The 21,658-nt window shown below is 61.1% G+C and overlaps 2 protein-coding genes across 4 annotated transcripts; both read right to left on the bottom strand.

Moving 5' to 3' along the window:
- Positions 1-225: 225 nt before the first annotated feature.
- LOC119877563 (platelet glycoprotein Ib beta chain-like) lies at positions 226-1,224 on the bottom strand. Its single transcript, XM_038574513.1, has 2 exons — positions 1,090-1,224; positions 226-833 (listed from the first exon to the last, which is right to left on the bottom strand). The coding sequence occupies exons 1-2, from the start codon at positions 1,097-1,099 to the stop codon at positions 226-228; spliced, it is 618 nt and encodes a 205-aa protein (XP_038430441.1). The 5' UTR covers positions 1,100-1,224.
- Positions 1,225-1,352: 128 nt separating this feature from the next.
- SEPTIN5 (septin 5) lies at positions 1,353-10,088 on the bottom strand. 3 transcript variants are annotated; one of them, XM_038575895.1, is made up of 12 exons: positions 9,963-10,088; positions 9,816-9,826; positions 5,343-5,439; positions 5,149-5,235; positions 4,752-4,875; positions 4,531-4,665; positions 4,224-4,341; positions 3,986-4,087; positions 3,078-3,174; positions 2,858-2,993; positions 2,508-2,610; positions 1,353-2,387 (listed from the first exon to the last, which is right to left on the bottom strand). In XM_038575895.1, the coding sequence occupies exons 1-12, from the start codon at positions 10,003-10,005 to the stop codon at positions 2,331-2,333; spliced, it is 1,110 nt and encodes a 369-aa protein (XP_038431823.1). In that variant the 5' UTR covers positions 10,006-10,088; the 3' UTR covers positions 1,353-2,330. The 3 variants fall into 3 exon arrangements, with proteins under 3 accessions (XP_038431823.1, XP_038431824.1, XP_038431822.1); XM_038575896.1 differs by lacking the exon at positions 9,816-9,826 and having other exon boundaries at positions 9,963-9,985; XM_038575894.1 differs by lacking the exons at positions 9,816-9,826; positions 9,963-10,088 and adding an exon at positions 6,064-6,217.
- Between the last annotated feature and the right edge of the window lie 11,570 nt (positions 10,089-21,658).

Raw genomic sequence — 21,658 nt, forward strand, 5'->3', positions numbered from 1 at the left:
CAGAGACCAGTCAGACGGGGAGAAGGGTTTATTGTGCACCGGAGTTTGGCGCGGGGGACCTCGCAGGGGCCGGGCTGCGGTCCCCCCTGGCCCCGCCTGCGCGTCCCGGGCACGGGCTCGCCCCGCTAGTGCTAGTGGGGGGCCCGCGGGGGCGGCGTGGGCAGGGACGTCGAGCCCGGGGGCCCCTCGGCCCAGGGTCCCGTCGGGGGGCGGCGCCCGCGGGGCTCAGCGCTCCTCGGGACTCCTCCCGGGCCCCACGAGCGGCGCGCTCAGCGGCGAGGGGTGCGCGGCGCGGGCGCGGAGTCTGCGCAGCCGGCACAGCAGCAGCAGCAGCAGCAGCGCGTGCAGCAGCCCGAGGCCGAGCAGCAGCAGCTGCGCCCCCAGCGCCCCCCAGCAGAGCGCGCCGGGCGGACAGGCGGCGCGCAGCTCCTCCTCCGCCAGGTAGGGCAGCAGGCGGCCGCGCAGCGCGGGGGGCGCGGCGCAGCGCAGGTCGCGGTAGGGCGCGCGCTCCGGCCGGCCGGCCAGCCAGGCGCGCAGCGGCACCAGGTGGCAGTCGCAGCGCCAGGGGTTGGCGCCCAGGTGAGCGGCGCGCAGTGCGGGCAGCGTGTCCAGCAGTCCGCGCGGCAGCCCCGTCAGATTGTTGCCCGTCAGCACCAGCTCGGTCGTGTCCGGCGGGAAGGCGGCGGGCAGCGTGGCCCGCGTCAGCCCGCGGCGCCCGCAATCCACGCGCGTCCCCGCGCAGTCACACGGCGCGGGGCAGCCCGCGGCCCGGCGGCCCGGCGGCGCCAGGAGCAGGAGCGGCAGGAGCAGCAGGCTCAGCGCCCCGCGCGGCCCTGGAAGGGAAGCGCCCTAGTGAGCCTGGCGGCTGGTGGGGCCCTGGGGGGGTCCCTGTGCGCCGGGAGCGCGGGCCCGGCTCCAGCCCCCGAGGCCCGAGCCCCTTCCTGCCCGCAAGCTTCTCCACCTCCGTCACCCCGCGCTGGCTAGAGGTCCCCTCGAAGTCCGACCCAGATCTCCCCACCCCACCCCGGCGCCTTCCAACCCCACTCGGCTCAAGGCCGCCCCGGGGGCCCTGCCTGACCCCAGACTCACCGGAGCCCATGGCGAGAGAGGATGGTGACCCGGCTGGCTCTGGAGCGCGAAGCTTGGGCTGGAGAGCCAGGCGATAAGGCCGCCCCGCCCCTGCCAGGCCCCAGGGCCCGCCAAGCCACCACAGCGCAGCCACCCGCCAGAAATAACCCTGAGGCCCAGGCAATGGGCGCTGTGGCCCCAGATAGAGCTATCACCAGGGCCCGCAGGCCGACGGCTTCCGCCCCCACAAGCTCCCAGGGGCCCGCGGATCACTCTGACACCAGTGCGACTTCACCAACATTGTTTTCCCGTCACCAGGACAGGACGCAGCATTCACAACTGAACAAAACTGGAGAATGGGGTTTGGGGAAGGTATCATGCTGGGGGAGGGGACATGGGCTAGGGAACCCCCCGGGGCAACAGTGCTTCTGGGGAGAAGGGACCTCCAGCCACAGGCAGGGAATGGCAGTCTAGGGATTAGGGGGCTGCCAGGTTGCCCACCACCCACTGCTCCTGGAGCCCTCAGGCCAGGCCGCAGCCACAGGTGAGGAGTACCAGCCATCACAGGTGTCCCAGCCCCACCAGCCCCATGAAATCCTTGCCTGCAGCCGGCTGCCCTCCTTTGGTCTGGAGGGATCATAAGTGCTTCTGTTGCCCAACCTGCCCACTGAGCTACCCCGTGAAGGGGTGAGGAGGTAAGGAAGGACCTGGCCCACCTCGGCACAAAGTGAGGTCTCAGTAGCTGGGTGGCCCAAGGGAGTGGGCACATGAGGGCTCCCATGTGTATTCTGCAGCACTGGGGTGGGGAAATAGGCCGGGGATGCTGGGGATCTGCTCCCCTATTCCACCTTGTTTTACCCACCCACCTGAGTAGGGCCTGGGGTTGGAGTTCATGACCTTCTAGGGCAACGGTTGATCTCGAAAGTCATGGCCCAACCTAGCTGTTGTTCCCCCAAGGCCAAAGGGGGCCACCCTGGGGGCTGCTGTCCTGGCCCCGTGGAAGCAGATACAAATGAGGGGAGGGACTGATGCTGAGAATAAGTTAGGGTGGGCTGGGGGCTGTGACCCCGTGTCTCTGGGTCAGGTCGGGAACAGCTGGGAACAGTCCTGGTCTGAGTCACTCTGGGACTGGGGTTGTGCCCAGGCCTGTTGGAGATCCAGATGATTCCAGGGTCAAGTCCAGGCCAGTTGGGGTCCAGGGATGGGAAGGGCCAGCCTGGAAACTGGCAGTCTATCCATGGCGATGTGGGGCTGGGTCGGGGTCACTGGTCTTGCATTTGCTGCTTCATCTTCTGCAGCATCTCCTGCATGCGCCTTAGCTGGAGGTGAGGCCAGAACAGTGGAAGATGGCGTGAAAACCGTGACAGGAGAGGCCTGATCAGCAGCCCCAAACCCTCGACCTCCACCAGCCCCTGCTCCTTCCCTGCAGCCCTACTAACCTCCTCATCCTTCATCCTGATGAGCTTTTCTGTCTCAGCATCGGGGGTAGGCAGTGGCAGGATGGGGATGGGGCTCTCCATGCGGCTGTCCTGGGTCAGTTTGCTGTGGGGTAGACAAGAGGGACAGAGTTTGTCTGACACCCTCCACACAACTAAGGCCCTCCCTCCCTTTCTGAGCTCCCACACTGCTGAGCTGGGTCTGGGAAGACAAGATGCACAGTGGGGGCCTATCTGGGATGGGGTTGGGGCAAAGCTCAGGTCTGGGTGGGCAGCAGGGGCCAGCCCTCTGTTAGGGAGACATGGCTGGGGCCATGAGGCACATGATCCAGGTGTGGGTCAGGGCCTCGCACCTGGTCATCTGCTGGATGCAGTGTGCACGGTAGTTCTCATAGTGCACGTCGCACGTCACGTCCTTGAGATCATGCATGTGTGTGCGGATGAGCATGTTGCGCAGCTTCACGAAGTCGCAGTGTGCCTGGTTCTCCACTGTGGGGCAGGAGTGGGTGGTGGGTGGGTGCAGGCCCAAGGGAGCCTTCCCACCCCCTTTGCCATGCCCATGCCTGAACTCACCCTCCACGATCCCCCAGGGGTACAGTCGCCCCCGGACTCGCTGCCCCTTGGCCTCCACCACTGTGTTGCTGCCGATAACTGCGAAGGGCGCGCTCTCCTGGGGAGGGCAGGCAGGTACAAGGGTTCACGCCCAGTTAGCATGAGTGTGGGGTGGGCTGAAGAGGGGCATGGGCACTCAGCACCTGATTGGCCCTTCCAGCAACATCATCAACAGCCTCTCCCAGAGGAGACCCTGGAGTTGCTCAATTCTTTTGGCTTCTCTGAAGCCTGAGCTAGCACAGCTCATACCCCAGAGGCCTCTGCCAGGCTGTGCCCAACCAGGCATATCCCCCCTTCCGATACCACCCCTTTGGAGGAACTGCTCCATCCAGCTACCTTCCCTACATCCCTCCCCAGAGCTGACCCCATGCCTCCTGTTAGTGAAGCTGACTTTGGCTGGAGCCAAGGTCCCCCCCACCCCTGCCTCCTGTCATGGAGCCACCTGTCCCACGTCTTGGGTTTGGTATTGCCACTCTAGATCCTGGGGCACCCAGAGCCACAACCACCCTCTGGAGCTCAGAATTCTGGGAGCCAGGGCATGGGCAGGCTTCTGGCCACCAGGCCCCACGCCAGACCTTTCTGCTGGTGACCCCTTGGAAGAAGACTGAGAAGGAGGGTCTGGGTGGAGGCCGGGTCAGCACCATGCCTTTGGGTCCCGGTGAGTGCTCCGTGATACATGAACCACGTGGGCCCAGACTGCACAAGCCAGTGGGGACATGGGTGACTGTGCCCCCTACCCCAAGCTCTGGGTGAAGAGGCCCTAGTGCCCAGACAAAAAACTCCTGTCCCCACTGGGCTGGACGGGGATGCCTGGCCTGCCCGTGTAAACTGACCTCCAGTCCCCTCCTCTGCCACACCAGGCTGCTCACCTTCAGTTCCCGATCTTGCTGCTTAAAGTCCTCATCCTCGTCAGAGTCACATTCGGGGAACTGGTACACGTGGATACCAAACTTGTCAATCTCCTCCCGGATCTGGGGCAGGGCAAGGCGGTCAGATTTGAGGCTAGCCAGGAACCCAGGGCCAGGGGCACTGGCACCCAGGATCGGCACACCCAGTGTTCTCTGTCCCAGAGACCTAGCCCAGGCCCCGCTGCCATGGCAGGCTCACCCGCTCCTTCAGCTTCCGGATCTCGCCAGGGACAAGACAGTCAGCTTTGGCGATGAGGGGTACAATGTTCACCTTCTCGTGCAGAGCCTTCATGAAACCCACATCCACGGGCCGCAGCCTACAGAGAGCACCCAGGGGTAGAGAGGGGCATGGTGGGGGTGGCAGGGTCCTGGGGAGAGGCTGGGCTGGGCTGGGCGGGGTTCGTGGTTGTGAGTGCACCGACAGTGGACAGGCGGTGGCCGGGACAGCCGTGGGGATCTGTGGAGCCCGGCAGCCCCCCGAGCCCGTTCCCAGGACATTTACGCACCCATGCCCAAAAGGGGAGATGAAATACAGGCAGCAGTGCACACGGTTGTCTTGGATATTCTTGCGGTTGAGGCCGCTCTCGTCTCGGAAATACTGCTCAAACTGCTGGTCCACATAGTCGGTGATGGGCTTCCAGCTGTAGGGAGGCAGGAGGGCCCATGAGGCCAGAAGGGAGGTGGGTCAGCCTAGGCAGACACTGTCCCCCAGCTGGGCTTTCCTCACCACTCGGAGTTGTTGACAGCGTCCCCGAAGCCTGGAGTGTCCACAATCGTGAGCTTCAGCTTGACTCCCTTCTCTTCAATGTCCACCGTGTGCTTCAGGATCTCTACGGTCTGGCTGATGCGCTCTGTGGGGGTTGGGGCATTGTTTGCTGGGGTAACTCCAACTCTCGGCCCCAACCCCACTGGGCAGCCAGGACCCACGTTCTCATTCGTTCTAGTGTCTTGGCCCTGGCCACGTGGCCTGATGGTGGCGTTTGGGCCACTCCTCCTGGACCCTGAACAGGAGACCCATGCTGTGGGAAGACGGGGGCAGGGCGTGGACCTGGAAGGGAACCCTGTGAGGGGTCACACAGCAGGGGATGGGGAACCAATGCCAGGGCTCCATGGGGCCCACTCACCCTCAGCACTGAGCAGCTTCCGGTCCTTGTACAAGTCGGTCAGGAAGAGGCTGTGGACCAGTGTGGACTTCCCCAGGCCTGACTCACCTGCCGGCAGGTATAGGGAAAGAGTCAGGTTAAGTCTGAGGTCCCTATGACAGAGCCTAGCTGGCTAACGTTCCAAGCCACCCCACCTGGGAGTCCAGCCCACTCACCGGCCACCATGAGCGTGAAATCGAAGCCCTTCTTCACAGATTTCCGGTGCACCTGATTGGGCAGTGTGGCGAAGCCCACGTACTGCTTGTCGATATCCTGGGGGCCGGGGCGGGCAAGTCAGGGGCATGCTGGGGTTCCTGGGGCAGTCTGATGCCCTGTTCCCTCCCTACCTGGCTCAGACACGGAGGCGGCAGAGGGTAGAGTCCCCTGGGGGGTTGGGGGAGTTTCAATGGCAGAAAGGGGATGAGGGCCTGTGGGCAAAGGCCTGGTGCTGGAAAGGCTGGCGAGGGGGGCGGCAGGCCTCCTTGCCCCAGCCTCCGCGAGGGGCTTTGCAGGGACCTGACAAGGTGTGTAGAGTTTAGGATGTCTGGCTGCCGCAGGCACAGGCTGTGTCCTCCCTCAGCGGGGGGAAGAGTGCGCCAGGACCACGACCCTGAGCCATACCCAAGGCCCCCCAGCCGGAGAGGCCCCTGACCTCAATACTCACCCCTCCTGAGTGTACCAGGGGGTGGGAGGCCCATCTGGCCGGGATCCAGCCGCGGGGGTGGCTGGCTGCTGCCACCGAGGCGGAGCCGCGGCTATTTATAGACAGCGGCGCGGAGCCTCCCCCGCCCGCGGGTCGCACTGCCCACCCGCGGCCCCGCCGGCCCCTGCCCGGCCCAGAGCCCTGGGGACCGGCCCGCGGGCGCACGCACCCTGACCCACTTCGCGCGCACACACCTTGAGTCGCCTCTGGGCCTGGGTCCGCGGCGACAGCAGCTGCTCCACCAGGCGGTCCTGGGGCGCTGCCAGCGAGTCCATCGCGGCGCTCGCACCCGCACCCGCACCCGGACGCGGTCGGGCCCGCGGGGCGGGGCGTCAGGGGGCCCGCGCGGTGCTGCCTCGAGGCCCCGCTGTCGGGCCGGCTACGCGCGCGGGAGCCGAGGCCCAGGGAAGGGACGTCGCCCGCCCGGGGTGCCGCCGCCCCCCGAGGCCGTGCGTGCCATGCCTGGGCCCTCGGGCCCGCGCCCCAGCCGCCCGCCGCGCCGCAGCCACCGCAGGCCCCGCGCCCGCGCCCGCGCCCGCTCCCGCACCCGAACCGGAGGCGGGGCCTCGCGGGCGCCGGCGCGGGGGGGACGGGACCGCGCGGTCGCCGGGAAACTGTTGCCTGGAAATTGGGCCGCGGGCGGGCGGAGCCACCGGAAAGCTGCCGCGGAGGGCAGGGCCGCGCAGGGCGGCGCAGGGCGCGGGGGCGGAGCCTCGCCGGGGACCCGCCGCCTCGGGCCGGGCCTCGCGACCACCCGCGTGGGCCCGGCCGCGGGGGGGGGCGGGGGCAGGGGGCAGGGGGCGGGGGCCGGGCCCGGGGGACGCGGTTGTGGCCGCCGCGCGGCTTCCGCCCGCCAGAGGGCGCCGGGGGAACGCTCCCGGGACCCAGGCGCACGCCCCGGGAACCGGCCCGCTCACCCGTCCTGTCCTCGCGGGTGGCCCGGGAACCTCCCGGCGGCGCCCCAGCTACCCACGGCCACGCCCCCGTGCTGCCCCCCCCCCGGGACGTGTGCAGGGGGTGCCCGGGGGGGCAGGGGTGTTCTTCACCGGCACGGCCTCCTGCCCGACGTGAGGGAACTGGGTGGGGGCAAAGCCCGCCTCCCCAGCCTGGACCCACCGCCCCTGCCCCCGGGGGTGGCGGACGCTGAAAGCGGGGGAGGGAGGGTGGCTTAGAGCACTAGGCGCCTCCCCGCCCTACCTCTGGAGACCCGAAGCTGCAGCCAGCCCTGGCCCCAGCTGCGCCCAGACCACTCCGCGCCAGCGCCGAGCAGACGTAGCTGGGGAGGCCTGTGGAGTGAACTTACCCCCTCCCCGGATTCGGCTCCCTCAGCTTCCCCGCCGCTCTGACCCTCAGGACTGGCTGGAGCGCTCCAGCCCGGGTAGCCCTGGCCTCCTGTGACCACCCCGGGGGCCCACAGGCACCTCCTGAGCCACCACACCCTTCCTCACCCTCCCTCCAGGCCTCCACCAGAATCTGAACCAGCCAGTACCAGCTGGGCAGGGGGGAGGCTTGGAAAGGAGATGCCGCACGAAGACACATACTCCTTGGACTGTGTGTCAGTGGGGAGAGGCGGCCTCCCAGCTCTCCCCCACCCTGGTCCTCCCTTCTTGGCTCCCCTGGCTGAGTGGCCTCTGTCCATCTGTCCAGACTCATGCTGCTGTGGGCCTGGAGCCACTGCACCTGGGGAGGAGGAGTGGGCACACAGCTGGGAACAGGAGAGTCTTTCATCCAGAGGAGTGCAGGGGGAAGCCACAGGGCACCCCCCTCAGCTCTCCCGGCTGGGCCCTCAGTCCTCGCCCTGAGAAAGCGCCCACACTGGCCCCAGCCCTCTGCCACGCTGACCCGTGGGAGGCTCCTGGGCCAAGTCCCATCCAACCTCCACCTGTAGGCCTGCTGTGGACACGGTCCCTCAGCCTAGTCCCCACCCCAAGAGGCTGGCATCTCAGGCTCCAGGCATCTCGGAGATGGACACCCCTGGGTCTGGGCCTCAGGCTGAGAAGGAGCCTCAGCACTGCATAGCCCAGTGACTAAGGGAGCTTATCGCTCCTAGACTGCCTCAATTTCCCCATTGGTACTGCATGGCCTCTGAGGAGGCCCAGGTCAGGAGGGCAAGAGTCTCACTCCCAGCTCCCAACCCACCTGCCCCATCCCCCCATTCCCTGAGGGAGCTCCAAGGAAGGGACCCTGCCACCCCCTCTCTCTGGCCCCACGGAGTACAAATATTCCTCGGGGCTTCCTGAGCCATAGACACAGCTGCGCCCACCTCCTCCCGGTGCCTGAGACTCTCGAGGCATTTCCATTCTTAGAATCACTGGAGTCAGCTCTGGAAGCAGTCACCAAAGCCAACAGAGCCCAGCAGAGCCCAGTCCACTGCTTGAGACAGGGTGGGAGTTAGAGGATGCGGGAACAGGGAGCCACCAGAGCTCCCCCAGACCCTCTTTCACAGGGTGGATGCACTAAAGCTCAAGTAACACCACGATGCTAACAATGAAACTGCCACATGCTTCCAGCTCCCCGCCCCCCAGATCCCTAGGGAGCCCACCCCAAACACCCGGCTCCCTGGCTTTGTTCCCAGGGCTCCCTGCTCCACCTGCATGGTGCCCCCTTTCTCTGCTCCTAGGGGCAGAGGATGGGTGGGGCGAAGGATGGGCAGACACAGGCCTGAAGGGGTTCACACCTCGGCAGGAAGGGGTCCCTGTGTGGCACTGGGCAGCGGCTGCCCAGCCCGGAGACTCCAAGTGCCTGCAGGCCCAGCAGAAGCTGTGGGGGCTGGTCTCCCGGGCCTTCTCTCTCTCCCTCAAACAATAGCCTGGCAGCATGTGTCCGTGCATCTCAGGCATTGTCTGACCTGCCTTGATAGGAAGGCAGCTCCTGGCCCGGGCTCCCAAAGCAGCCCTTGCCAGCAGGGTGAGGTTGAGAGGCCCCTCCCCAAGAGCCTCACCTGTCCCAGGGCTGGGCAGGTCCCTGCCAGGAGACTGGCACCTGGCAGCCAGTGACTCCTGGCCCCCACCCGCCTGCTGGGTGGCTCCTGGGGCTGCCACCGCACCCTGGGCCAGGACTTCAGGGTTCCACCCAGCATCCCTCCACTGTGTAAATCCCTATCCCTGACAAGGGCTGCCGAGGCTACCTTGGTGCCAGAGTCGGGTCCAGAAAATCCTCCAAACACAGCTGAGCTCAAGCCAGAGAGGCCCCCCAGTAGGGCTGCCCTGGAGCCCCTGCCCACCTGGTTATCCCTGCCCACCCCACTCTCAGGGTCTCCCCGCTCTGTTTCATCCCAGCCTCAGCTGGGTTTCACAGTGGGTGCCCCGAGCAGCCTCCTGTCGGGTCCTGCATACCAGGAGGGTGGGGACCCGGCCAGCCCCTTTGGGAGGCCATAAGCCTATTTGTACCCACTGGGTTGGAAGACCCAGGGCTGGGCACAGGGATGACTCAGGCGAGGCCCCGGAGGCTCCCAGCCTGGGGAAGAGGCCTGGCGGCAGAGGGGCCCACTCAGCTGGGTGTGTGGGGAGAAGCAGCAGAAGATGCACGGGGGTGGGGTGGGGCTGCTCGGGTCTAGGTGCTGGCTCGTGGACCCACACACAGCCCTCCCCTGGCCCGTGGCCTGCCGCGGCTGTGGCCTCTCCCAGGACCCCCAGCGCGAGGCCTAAGGCCAGGTCAGGGAGGATGCGCTGGAGCTGGATCAGTGGGGGAGGGACACCCGCCCATCCCCCCGGCCCGGGAGGGGCGCCCGCGCTGCAAGGGTCAGGGGACAGGCCCCCGGCGGCCCCGCGCCCCCTCCTCCCCGCCCTCGGAGCTCCGGGCGCGGCGGCGGCGCTGCCCCGGCTGACAATCGGTGGTCGCGACAGGGCGGGATGACGGCCGGCGGGGGCGGGGTCGCGCTCGGGCGCCGGCGGCGCTGGTGCCACAATGGGTGACAGCAGGCCGGGGAGCGGCGGCGCGCACGTACCTGCTTGTCCTCTGCCGGGTCGGGTCGGGTCGGGTCGGGGCCGGGGCCGGGGCCGGGCGGCGGGCGGGGGAGAGAGGAAGACACGGTGAGAGGCGGGCGGCGCGGGGACAAAGGCGCGCGCGGGCGCGCGGCGGGCGCCGGGCTCACCTGGGGTCGCCAGCTTGCTCTTGTACCGCAGGCCCGTGCTCATGGTGGCCGCGGGCGGGGGGACGGGCGGGGCGCGGCGACGAGCGGCGGAGGCCGAGGCCCGGCTGCGGGGTGACCGGCCCCTCCGCGCCGCCGCCGCCCGCCCCGCCCGCGCGCCCGCCAGCCAATCGGCGCCCGCCGCGCCCACGCGCGACCCGGCGCGGCCGGCGGGGGCGGGGACCCGGGCGCCCCCCAACCGCCCCGCGCCCGCCGCCCCCGGGCCGCGCCCTCGCCTCTGGCCGCCCGCCAGCGCCCCGGCCCCAGCCCCAGCCCCGGCCCCGGCCCCGCCCGCCCCGCCGGGCTGCCCGCCCCCGCGCCCCCCCCCGGCCCCCCGCGCCCCGCGCCCCCCGCGCACCGGAGGCTCTCGCCCTCGGTCCGCGGCCTCGGCCTCTGACACTGCCTCCGCGAGGCCCTCCGGGGACGCCAGCCCCCTCCCCGCCCAGCCCTCCGCGCCGCACCAGGGACAGGGGGTGGTCACCCCGCGACCCGATGCCTGGGGCAGGCCTTGCCGGCCGCCCTCCTGCTCGGCCTGTTCAGGGCCGCGCCCGCCGGGGAGGGAGACACACCTGGACGAGCTGCAAAGGCCAAGCCCCTGGACAGCTGTCTCTTCTGTCTTTTCCTGGCCTATTTTCTGAGATTATTTCTGAAGAGTAACTGAGCTGGCATCCGGGACCGAACTTGGCCTGACCTCAAGCCTGCCCGCCGTCCCACCCCCCTCCCCAGCTCTGCAGCCTCTGCTCTGCAGACCCACAGCCAGACCTGCTACCACCCTGAGAAGGGGGACAGGGAAACCCTAGCCCTCTGTGCTAGAGGGCAGTCGGGGGCACTGAAAGCAGGGCCAGGGCCTGCACCCCATCTGCAGATGGGGAAACTGAGGGCCCAGACCTTCAGTGACTTGGCAGGACTCACAAGCACCAGTGCCTCCTGTCTCGTGTCACTATCACACTCCCAGGTACCTTTGGCTTCCCTGGAGCCCTCCCCCCAGGCCTCCCCCCTCCCAAGGTGGCACATCTGGAGTCTTCAGTCCCACAGAAAAGGGACAGTCAGGCCTGTGGTCACCAGCTCCCTAGGTAAGGGCCCCCTTAGGAGGAGATGGCCTGCTGCACCTGCCACTCACAGGAAACCCTCCTCCCCCCCAGCCCCTGTGTGCCCCTTCTCCGGTCTGTGGGCCGGTCCGTCTCTGAATCACCAGCATCTAGCATAGCTTTGTTTGCTCAATAAATGAAAAAGCCATCATTGCCAAATTCTGTGGCAAAAGCCCATTTCCCCTCTACTGAGACCTCCAGAACTGTGACCAGTGTGGAGACACTCCACAGCCCCGACACCTCATCTGAAGCCTCAGGGCCAGATGTGTTTGGAATTCAGAATCTGTCCTATATCTCATACATTATATGGTATCTCATTAGAACTGCGGCTGCACCTCATAATCAAACAGGTCAAGACGTTTGTCCTGAAATGCAGCTATTCCCACAAACTGGAATAGACAAAGGCCATAATTCAGGGCTGCACCGCAGCTCAGGTCTGCCTTGGTTACAGAGCTTTGAACACTTTTAAGTTTTAGAGCTTTGGGGGGAATTTGGAATTGCCGATAAAAGAATGGGCAGGGAGGGGGCACTGGGAGTAACAGACAGGACTTCTGAGGCTTCATCAGCTCCACAGGCTCACGGGAACCCCATCTCCGGGGGCCTGGAGCGTTGCAGAAATGGCTCAGTTGGTCAGTGAACACTGACACTTGGACATGGAGCATGAACTGACCCATGCAAGGCTGTGCTTGTGGGGACAAAGGAGAAGGCAGGAACCTGTCCTCCATAAGGCAGATATGTCCCTGCAAAGGGCCCCTTTGGGGGCTCCAGGCAGCCCTGGGGCAGGTCTTGGGGGGAGTGGGCTGCGGGGTCCAGGGCATAGCTCGGGCAGAGGGTGGGAGGTGCATGTGTACGAGAATCACGGGCTTTACCACAATTCTGACAACAAGACAATAACAAGGTGTACCACATAAACATGTCTTCGGGTTTTTTTTTGTTTTTGTTTTTTGTTTGTTTGTTTTTGTTAAGGTAAGTGCACTCCAAAAGATTACATACAGAAATGCTGTTGGATTAGGGACCAGTGTTCGAGGTCTGGAGTGGAGCCGTGGAGCAGCGTGGAAGGCAGCTGATGGAGAGAAGACTGGAGCCGCTCCCTGGAAAGAGAAAGTGTCCAAGGCAGGCCTGGGTCAATGCCTTCTATGAAATGCCTCTGGATGACCAAAGGCTGCTGGCCCGGAGTGGGGAAGGGGGGCTCACTCCTTGTCCTGGTGCTCTCATCTCCCAGGACAGAGTCCAGGGGAGAGCCCCAAACCCCACCACAGACACACTGGAGCTGCCCCCTGTCTAGCTCAGACCCTCGTGGTGGTGGCACCCATCGACTGACAGGCAACATATCTGCCTGGGACATTTCAGAAGTCAGCACTGCGAGCTGCTGGCCCTGGCCAGAAGGTTCATGGGGCGTGCCCCCCGATCTCCTAGACAGGACAGCATAAGGCCTCTTTCCCTTTCTCCAGCCTGGATACTGCCAGTGGGACGGCCGAGCAAAACCCTCACCCAGCTCCTGTTTATCGAGCAGTGCAACCCCGGGGGTGAGGGGTGACATCGGGAGGGGGTGCAAATGGCAGGGCCCGGCCTGGACACACCGCATTAACCCAGCTAAGGGGCCATGGTCTCCCCCAGTGGGCTCTGAGTCTGCTTCCGCAGCAGGCGGAAGACGTGCTGGCTGTGGTACAAAGAGAAGTAAATAAGACACTCCTGCGTGGAAAAAAAATGCTACTTTTTAATTCACAAGGAAAAGAAGTTAATGAGTGAAAAAATAAGTTACACCCAGAAAAATCTGTTCAACCAACTTGGGCTACAAATAGCTCAATGCTTTCCAGAAAAAAAAAAAAAATTCTTTTAGTTAAGGGATTCTCAAGAGACTGCATTCAGCCCATGCGGTGTCTCCCTCCCCCTTTGCACAGACTTGTGGGCGTCGGTGTGGTCACACAGGATGGAAGGTGGCTCACAGCAAACCACTGTGAAGGTGATGAGAGGACAAAGGGGGGGCGAGTGAAACAGGTGTGGGGTTCAGAGGTTTGCTTCAGGTGACACACAGATGTCAGGGGCAACAGGGGCCACCAGTGACAAAGCCCCAGGACATTCTGTTCATCTTAGGACAAGGACAGAGGGCAGGCTGGGTACCATGCATTAGACCCCTGAGACCCCCTCACAGAGGTATTGGGGGAAAGGACCTGCAAGGTCACGCCTGCCCACAGAAGTCAGACCACGGCCCTGAGGAAAGGGTCACCATAAGAAAGGAGAGACACATGTCCCTTTGTCTGGACAGAGGCACCGCAAGGAAGGACCTTATAGCAGCTCACACTGAAGCCACTTGAGAGAAATCTTCCCAAGGAGAAATGGAAATCTCATCTGGTTTCCTGCACTAAGATAGCACACGGGGCCACAGACTCCGAGTGCCGGGGACAGTGACATAACCCTGGTCCGAGCCCTCTGGAAGCTGGGGACTTGAGGGACAGCATGGAAAGAATAAGACAGACCAGATCTTCCCTTTGGGACTTCAGGTATCCCAGAAACTGGGGGCCCTGGGGTGCCCCTTCTTGCCCTGACTGTCCCTGGAGGAGCCCTGGCAGTGGGGGTGACTCTCTCCCCTTGCCTGGCAGCTGGTGGGGCCCTCCTTGAGGGGAGTGGCAGCGGAGGCCCAAAGTAAGGCTTGAGGCTGTGGTTCATGGAGTCCACCCCAGTGACCCCCAAGGTGGAGCTTGTGTCTTTCAAATCACTCCCAGGAATTTGTCACTGGGTATGGGACCAGTGTGCAGAGCAGGCCAAGACGGAGGAAGAACAAAGAAGAGGGCTTGTGCTCCCCCCTCAGTGCTGCCCCTGCCCCACCTGCTCCGCCAGCTTCCACATCCAGCCCTGCCTGCTGCCTTCCCTCCAGCCACGCTGTCCTGGACACTTATGTGCAGTGTCCTCCAGCTTTGGGGGACTGTACCCCAATGTCCCATGTCCCCTTGCTGAAGCGCCCACTCCTCTGTGCAATGCTGGGCTGTGGACAGGGCTGTGGGCCGGGGTCGAGTGGTTCCTGTCTCCTGCTGGTATTCTCAGCTTCCCTGGTCTCAGAGGGTGGTTCCTCGGTCTTCTGGAAGGTGAGCTCATTCTCCCCACCCCCATTCTGTCAACCGTCCCCCTACCTACCTGGCCCTCTCTGGGGCAGCCCCGATGCCTGCTGGGAATGGGGGTCATGGCTGAGCAAAGATCAGGAGCGGAGGTTCACGGCGGCGTGGTGAGACCAAACAGCTGAACCCAGGACCTCCTGGCCCAAGCCTCACCCCAGCAAAGAGGTGTCACTTGTCCCCTGACAAGTCGGGCAGCCCTGACTGACCCTGAACTCCATCAACTTGGTGACCGGACGCCCTCCTGCCCCCTGCCCCTGTCTGCTCGTGGGCGTCGCTCCCACGCCCTGGTCCCTGCTGGTGCTGGTGCTCTGGCTCAGCCATACCCGTGAGGAGACCCAACACTGTCCCTAGTCCTTGGGGCTCCCAGTTAGAAGGGCCACTTGCTCCCGCCAATGCATCCTGCAGCTCGGTGCCTCCCTGCGTCCGCTGCTCGGACAGCTCGTCCCTGCCCCGCTGGGTGGCGGGGGCCACCTGGGGGCCCAGGCCTTGGAGCCTCCCCATGGTCTGCAGCCCCTCCCGCCTGCCCGAGTGGGGTGCTCTGGGGGTGGCTGTCGCCAGGGGAGTGTGTGTGCGGCGAGGAGCTGTTGGAGGCCTTTCTTGATCTCCTTGTTAGAGAAACGGGAGGGGGTCATGGCTCCCTCACCCGCCGGAGCAGAGTGTGCAGCTGCCCCGCCAGGAGGGCGCTGCCCAGCCCCGTTAAAGCAGCCTGTGTGTCGCAGGGGACAGAGCAAGGTTCCAAGTGGGGCAGGGCCACGGTGCACGCCGAGTCCCCCATTCACTGGGCAGCTGGCGGAAGGCTACAAAGGGCGCCTGTGCTCCTGGGCAGTGAGCCACAGGGGGACCTGGGGACCCGGAGCAGCGGGCCCTGGGCTCTCTCCCCAGCAAGGGTCAGCGGGGGGCGGCGTGGACCTCCAGCCACGTCGGGGACATGGTCCCTTCAGGCGTTCTGGGAGAGAAGGCAGCGCAGGGCAGGAGCAGGAGTGACAGGGACCCAGAGTGCGGGGGCACCCGGCGCAGAAGAGCTGCCTGACCCAGGGGCCCTCCCGAGGCGTCCACGCGAGGCCATTGGGGGGCCGGACAAGACCTCCTCCGGGGTGTCAGCGCCCCTGTGGGGCCCGGCCTTGGCCGCAGCTCCGCGGTCTCAGGCGAAGCCTCAGGTGGAGGCACGAGATGCGCCAGCGTGTCTGTCCTGGAGGCTTTCATGCTCCGTAAGCCCCTCGTCGCAGGCAGAGCGTGGGGCCCGAGCACGGCTGGGCTGGAGTGAAGCTTCGCGTCCCTTCCCTGAACCTGCCTCCCCACCAGACAAGGCCAAGTGTCGGGATTCCAAAGGCTGCCTCAGCTTCCCCCTGTACCCCTGCTCCTGGGTCCGCCGTTGAACATCAGGCCACGACGGGACAGGAAATCCCCCCCCCACACCAATAAACAGGATGCAGGGAGGGCGCTGGCCCCTGCCACCCAGCCACGCAGACCATGCCCCTTGCTGGCCTTGGCACCTGCCCCGTCCACAGCCCCCTGCCCCATGCCGGCTGGCCATGGGGCCCTGGCACCACCCAGGGAGGATGCACTGCCTGTCACGCCCAGGCATACACCAGGGCCCTCAGAGCAGGTGTCAGTCACCTGGTTTCCATGGTCCCTGGTGACTCAGGCTCTCCTGCCATGTGCTGCTGCAGGCTGTGGGGGACCCCTGTGCCCTACCCTGGCCACACTGCCGAGGTGGCTGAGGCGAGAGGCAGGGAGGCCTGGGTGGGACATCTGTTCCCTCCTCCAGGGTGAGGACAGGGGCTCTCCCTTCCTGCTCTCTGCTTCCCGGTGGCCAGTCCCCACTGGGTATTCCTTGCATGCTCACAGCAGGCCAGCGCCACGCCAGGCCGCCCGTCAGTGGGAGACAGACCAGCCACCACACACCCGAGGCCTCCAAACTCCTTCCGCTGGATCAGGCCAAATGTCTCAGGTGTGTGGCCGGCCAGAGCCAGGCTCGACAACGTGTGCATGAAGGTCCGTGTTCCGCAGCAGGATGCTCTGTGCTGAAGTTGGTGCCTGCCCCTTCCCTGTTCCAGAGGCTCTTTAAAGTGAAGCCCTGGGTGTGTACGTGGGTGCTCCTCTGAGGCGGCTGGGAACCACCGGCAGGGTCTTCTCTAGATGGGACAGCAGCGGGAGATGGAGCCCCGAGCCTGGGCAGCTTTTGCAGGGAAGGAGAGCCCTTCAACATCGCCAGTGGCTCGGGACGGCCTGGGCTTGGCCGCCAAGCATCCGTGTTTCTGGCCAGCGTTCAGACCAAAGACGCATCACCAGGGTGCACTTGGGTGCTGTATCTGGGAAGTGGGACCTCTAGGGAAAAGGAGTCACTCGGACTCACTCCCCTCCCTCGAGCTCTTGCCATAAGGCTCACTTTTGTGGTCACGACACTTCCCAACCACCCACAGGTGCCGGCGTGTCCTAGGGTGAGTCCTGCCTCATGCTCTTGCCTGGTGAGAAAGCCGCGTGTGGCCTTGCTGGCAGGGGACATCGCTGATGTATTAAACTGGCCCTCCTTCCAGAACTTCCCAGGCAGCTGCGGGCCACAGGCAGAGCGTGCCTCTTGCCCGCACAGTGGCCACCAGCGCTGCCCAGTTGAATCACGGGGCAGCACAGGTAAGACAAAGTGGTGAGTGCCAGCCTTCTCTCCCGGGTCTCACACTGCATGGGTGGGGGTGGGAGTCAACATGCCACAGGTCCCCATAGAATGCTGCCCACAGAGGCCTGAGGAGCCACCTGGAGCAGGGCAGAGGGGTCCTAGGGGTTGCAGCCAAATCAGGGCCGGGAAAGCAAGGAAATCTGTAGAGCTGGGGGTGACAACATGCACTGTGAGGGTGTTGCAGAATTGGTCTCCCCACTTGCATGCTTCTGGGAGCAGGACCAGCATGCCAGGTGTGGGCTTTGCTGCAGGACAGCATCCAAAGCTCTGCTAGGACCCCTGCCAGGGTCTGGGCCCATGACTCCCATAACAGGCACCGGTGTGACCTGGGGTCCAACCAGAGCACCTCTGAGGCCTCCCATCCCTGTCCCAGGCCGCGGGCCCAGCCATCCTGAGGTCTGGAGCAGGCCTGCCTCAGGGTCCCCATCCATACCCAGGGGGACTGTCTTGGCTGCATCTGGTATTCAAGATGATTTTGAGCCTCAAAAACAGACCATCAACAAGAAAAAGACCACCTAGTTCCCAAATAGGCAAAGAACCGAACTGATGTTTCTCTCAAGAGGAGCCAGCAGGAGACGGGGGCTGGAGATTCCTGAGATGCACCTCATCCCAGGCTTGCCACCCCGGCCCGCACACCCAGCCTCCTGTGGGCCTTCCCGCGTGCAGCCCGGACGTTGGGCCATTTTCAAAGACCTTTCTGAGGACCACGACGACCTAAGCTTCCTGGCTTCTATCCATATGGCCCAATGTCAGGCCACACCCCTCCTGCCAAGCTGAGCCCAGGAACTGCCCCCAGCTTCCCTCCTCTCCCCTCACTTGGCAAGAAACTTTCCATGCCTCCTCCCTTGTGACTCATCTTGGCACCCCCTGTCTTGACTGGGAGCCCCCTCCTGTGCTCCCTCCTGGCATCCCAGCATTCCCAGGAGTTGGCACAGCAGATGCTCTCAGCGAGGGCTGAGTGGGAGAGTCAGGGCCAAGGGGCATTCACGTACAGAGATGCCTGGGCTCCAGACTGACGGACACCAGGACGTGACAAGGGAGCCTGTTTGGGGGAGGGATGCAGGCAGGGCCTCCCGGAACTCCAGAGAGGAGACAACTGTGACAAGGAGTGGGAGGACGCCAAGAATGGAGAGAGGCCGACAGCGGTGGTCTTGGTGCCAGAGTGGTGATGGATGGTGTTCTAGGCTTTTCCAAATACTCGTACAGCTCAAGGCGATTCCAGAGGGGAGATGGGTAAACGAAGCAAGGAGTGGTGGTCTGGGAGGAGGATATGAGAACAGAGACCCTCAGTGTGTTGGTAGGCTGTGTCATTACTAGGAGAGGAAGGGGACTGGAAATAGCTAGAGTTATGAGGGACAAGTGTGCTCGAGTCCCCCCACGGCCCCCGTCTCGACCCAGCAAACTCCAGTCCCAGTGCCCCCTTTCCCCCACACCAGGCAGGCCACTGTTGGGAGTAGGGTGGCATTGGGCAGAAGCCATCAGTCCGATCCACAGATGTGCTCTTCCCCAGCCCCACGAGGTCACTGGAGAAGCTCCCTGGGGGGAGCTCACCCACAGGACTGTAGCTGTTTGGCTGCCCGGCCTTGTCCCTGGCATAGAGAATGTCTTTAATAGCTGATGCTTTTTGAGACTCATGAAAGACAGAGGCACACAGATGCTGTGGATGTGGAGTACGGGACAGACAAAGGTCGCCTGTAGGATATCACAGCCTTGGGTGGTGAGGCCCCATGGCAAGGGGCCAAGGGCACGCTGGGCCCAGGAAGCCTTGGGCTGCACTGGCTGTGCTCATGTCCTCACAGATTTGCTCTCCTCTCACCCCGAGGATGGCCATATGAGCAAGCCAGTCATCAGAGTTCACATGTATCTTCAATTAAACTTATTTTCAGGTGGAATTGTAAGAAATAATACAGCGAGATCTCATTCACCTAGTTTCCCCCATTGTAACATCTTGCAAAACAATATTATATATCACAATCCACCCCCCCTTAATTCCTAGGAGCTTCCATCTCTATAATGTTGTCTTTTTATGAACGTCACATCAATGGGATCATATAGTTTATGGTATTTGGGCATTGGCTTTTTTCACTTGGCTTAATCATCTGGAGATTCATCAGCTTGCTGTGTGTGTACGCAGCTCCTTCGTTTTTTACTGCTGAGTAGTATTCCGTCGTATGGACATACTGAGGATTTTTGAGCCATTCACCTGTTGAAGGATGTCTGAGTTGTTTTCAGATTCTAGCTGTTACGAATATAGCTGCTGTGAACGTTCATGTGTGGGTCTTCGTGTGAACATAGTTTTCATTTCTCTGGGAGAAATGCCCAGGCATGCTAGCCTATGATAATTGCAAGTTTCGGTATTTAAGACACTGCCAAACTATTTTCTAGAGTGGTTGAACCATTTCCATTCTCAGCATCCATGTAGGAATGATTCGGTTTCTCTGCATCCTCACCAGCAGTTGGCACCATCACTTTGCCCCCTATTCTTCAGCGTGTAATGATATTTCACTGTGGTTTTAATTTGCATTTCCCTCATGGCTAATGATGTGCTTTTCGTGGGCTTATTTGCCATTTGTATATCCTCCTTGGTGAGATGTCTATTCATGTCTTTTGCTTGTGTTCTAATTAGATTAGTTATTTTTTAAAAGATTTTATTTATTTATTCATAGAGATGTAGAGAGAGAGAGAGAGAGGCAGAGACACAGGCAGAGGGAGAAGCAGGCTCCATGCACCGGGAGCCCGACGTGGGACTCGATCCCGGGTCTCCAGGATCGCGCCCTGGGCCAAAGGCAGGCGCCAAACCGCTGCGCCACCCAGGGATCCCTCCTTTGTATATTCTAGATAGTAGTCTATTGGATATATTACTTGTGAATATTTTTGCCTAGACTATAGTCTATCTTTTCATCCTTTTAACAGGGGCTCTTTTGCTGAGAAAAGTTTTAAATTTTGATGGAGTCCAATTGATAATTTTTTTAAAAAGATTTTATTTATTTATTTATTTATTTATGAGAGATACAAAGAGAGAGAGGCAGAGACACAGACAGAGGGAGAAGCAGGCTCCCCACAGGGAGCCTGATGTGGGACTTGATCCCCGGACATGGGATCATGCCTTGAGCCGAAGGCAGACACTCAACCACTGAGCCACTCAGGCATCCCTATAGTTTTAATTTTAAATTTAAGTCCACAATTTTATTTTGAAGTATTTTTTATATAAGGTACATGATTTAGGTTGAGTCTCTTTTTTGCCTAGGGATGTCTAATTGTTCCAACAATGTTTGCTTCATCCTTTCTTCACTGAGTTGCTTTTGAGCTTTTGTTCAAAATCAGTTGGGCATGTTTATGTGGATCTATTTCTTGAGGGGTTCTCTACCCTGTTTCACTGATCTATGCGTGTATCCCTTTGCTAATACCATACAGTTTTAATAACTATAGCCATAGAACACATACACATTATATTTTATATATTAATAAGGTAGACTATTTCTTCTCATTTCAGCAAGGTTGCAGAGTACAAGATCAATATATAAAAATCCATTGCATTTCTATATAATAGCAATGAACATGTGGAAACCAAAACTATAAATACAATACCATTTACAATCTTCCAAAAAATGAAATACTTAGTGTAAGTCTAAAAATAAAAGACACCAATATTATTAACATGCTGAGAAAACAGAATACAGATGAGAAATGAAAGAAAATCTAAACAAAAGGAGTGACATACCATGTTCATGGATTGGAAGACTCAAAATTGTAAAGATGTCAGTTCTCCTCATCTTGATACATAGTTGCTATTCCTATCAATTTACATAAAAATACCAGAATTCCTGCAAGATTTTTTGTAGATATGGTTAAAGTTATTCTAAAATTAATGCAGAAAGGCAAAGGAGCTAGAATAGCAAGCAATGTTATTTTAACCCACTTAACATAAATTGGGCATTTCACTTTTTGTTCTAAATTATTTTATCGAGGTAGAATTTTTATGCAGTGAAATGGAAGATCTTTTTTTAAAAATTTTTTAAATTTATTTATGATAGTCACAGAGAGAGAGAGAGAGAGGCAGAGACACAGGCAGAGGGAGAAGCAGGCTCCATGCACTGGGAGCCCAACGTGGGATTCGATCCCGGGTCTCCAGGATCGCGCCCTGGGCCAAAGGCAGGCGCCAAACCGCTGCGCCACCCAGGGATCCCTGAAATGGAAGATCTTAAATGCTCAATTAATAGATATTGTCAAATATATAGAACCGTGTAGCCAAAACTCCAATCAAGACCCCATTTTCATTGTCCTGTAAAGTTTCCTGTGCCTCTTCCCAGTTAATTCCGACCACTGTCACACTTGCCCCAGCCCCACATAACTGTGGATCTGCTTTCTATCACTGCAGAATAATTTTGCCTATTTTAGGACTTCAAATAAATGGAGTTATACAATACCTACTTTCAAAAACTCTGACTTTAACTCAGCATAATTATCCTGAGATTTATCCATGTTCCTAAGTGTATCAATATGTCATTTTTTACAGCTGAGTAATATTCCCTTGTGTAGATATGCCAAAACTTGTTTATCCATTCACTTGATGGACATTTGGGTTGTTTCCAGTTTTAGGCTATTACAGATATAGCAGCTATGAATATATATGTTTCAACGTATATTTCCCTTCCCCTTGAGTATGTAGTTAGGAGTAGAATGGATGAATCACATAGGTATATGTTTAATGTTATAAGAAACTGTCAACTGCTTCCATAAAGGTGGTACCATTTTACTTCCACCAGCAATATATGAGAGTTCTAG

This window comes from Canis lupus, chromosome 26 (genome assembly GCF_011100685.1).
Source record: "Canis lupus familiaris isolate Mischka breed German Shepherd chromosome 26, alternate assembly UU_Cfam_GSD_1.0, whole genome shotgun sequence".
NCBI classification, from domain to species: Eukaryota; Metazoa; Chordata; class Mammalia; order Carnivora; family Canidae; genus Canis; species Canis lupus.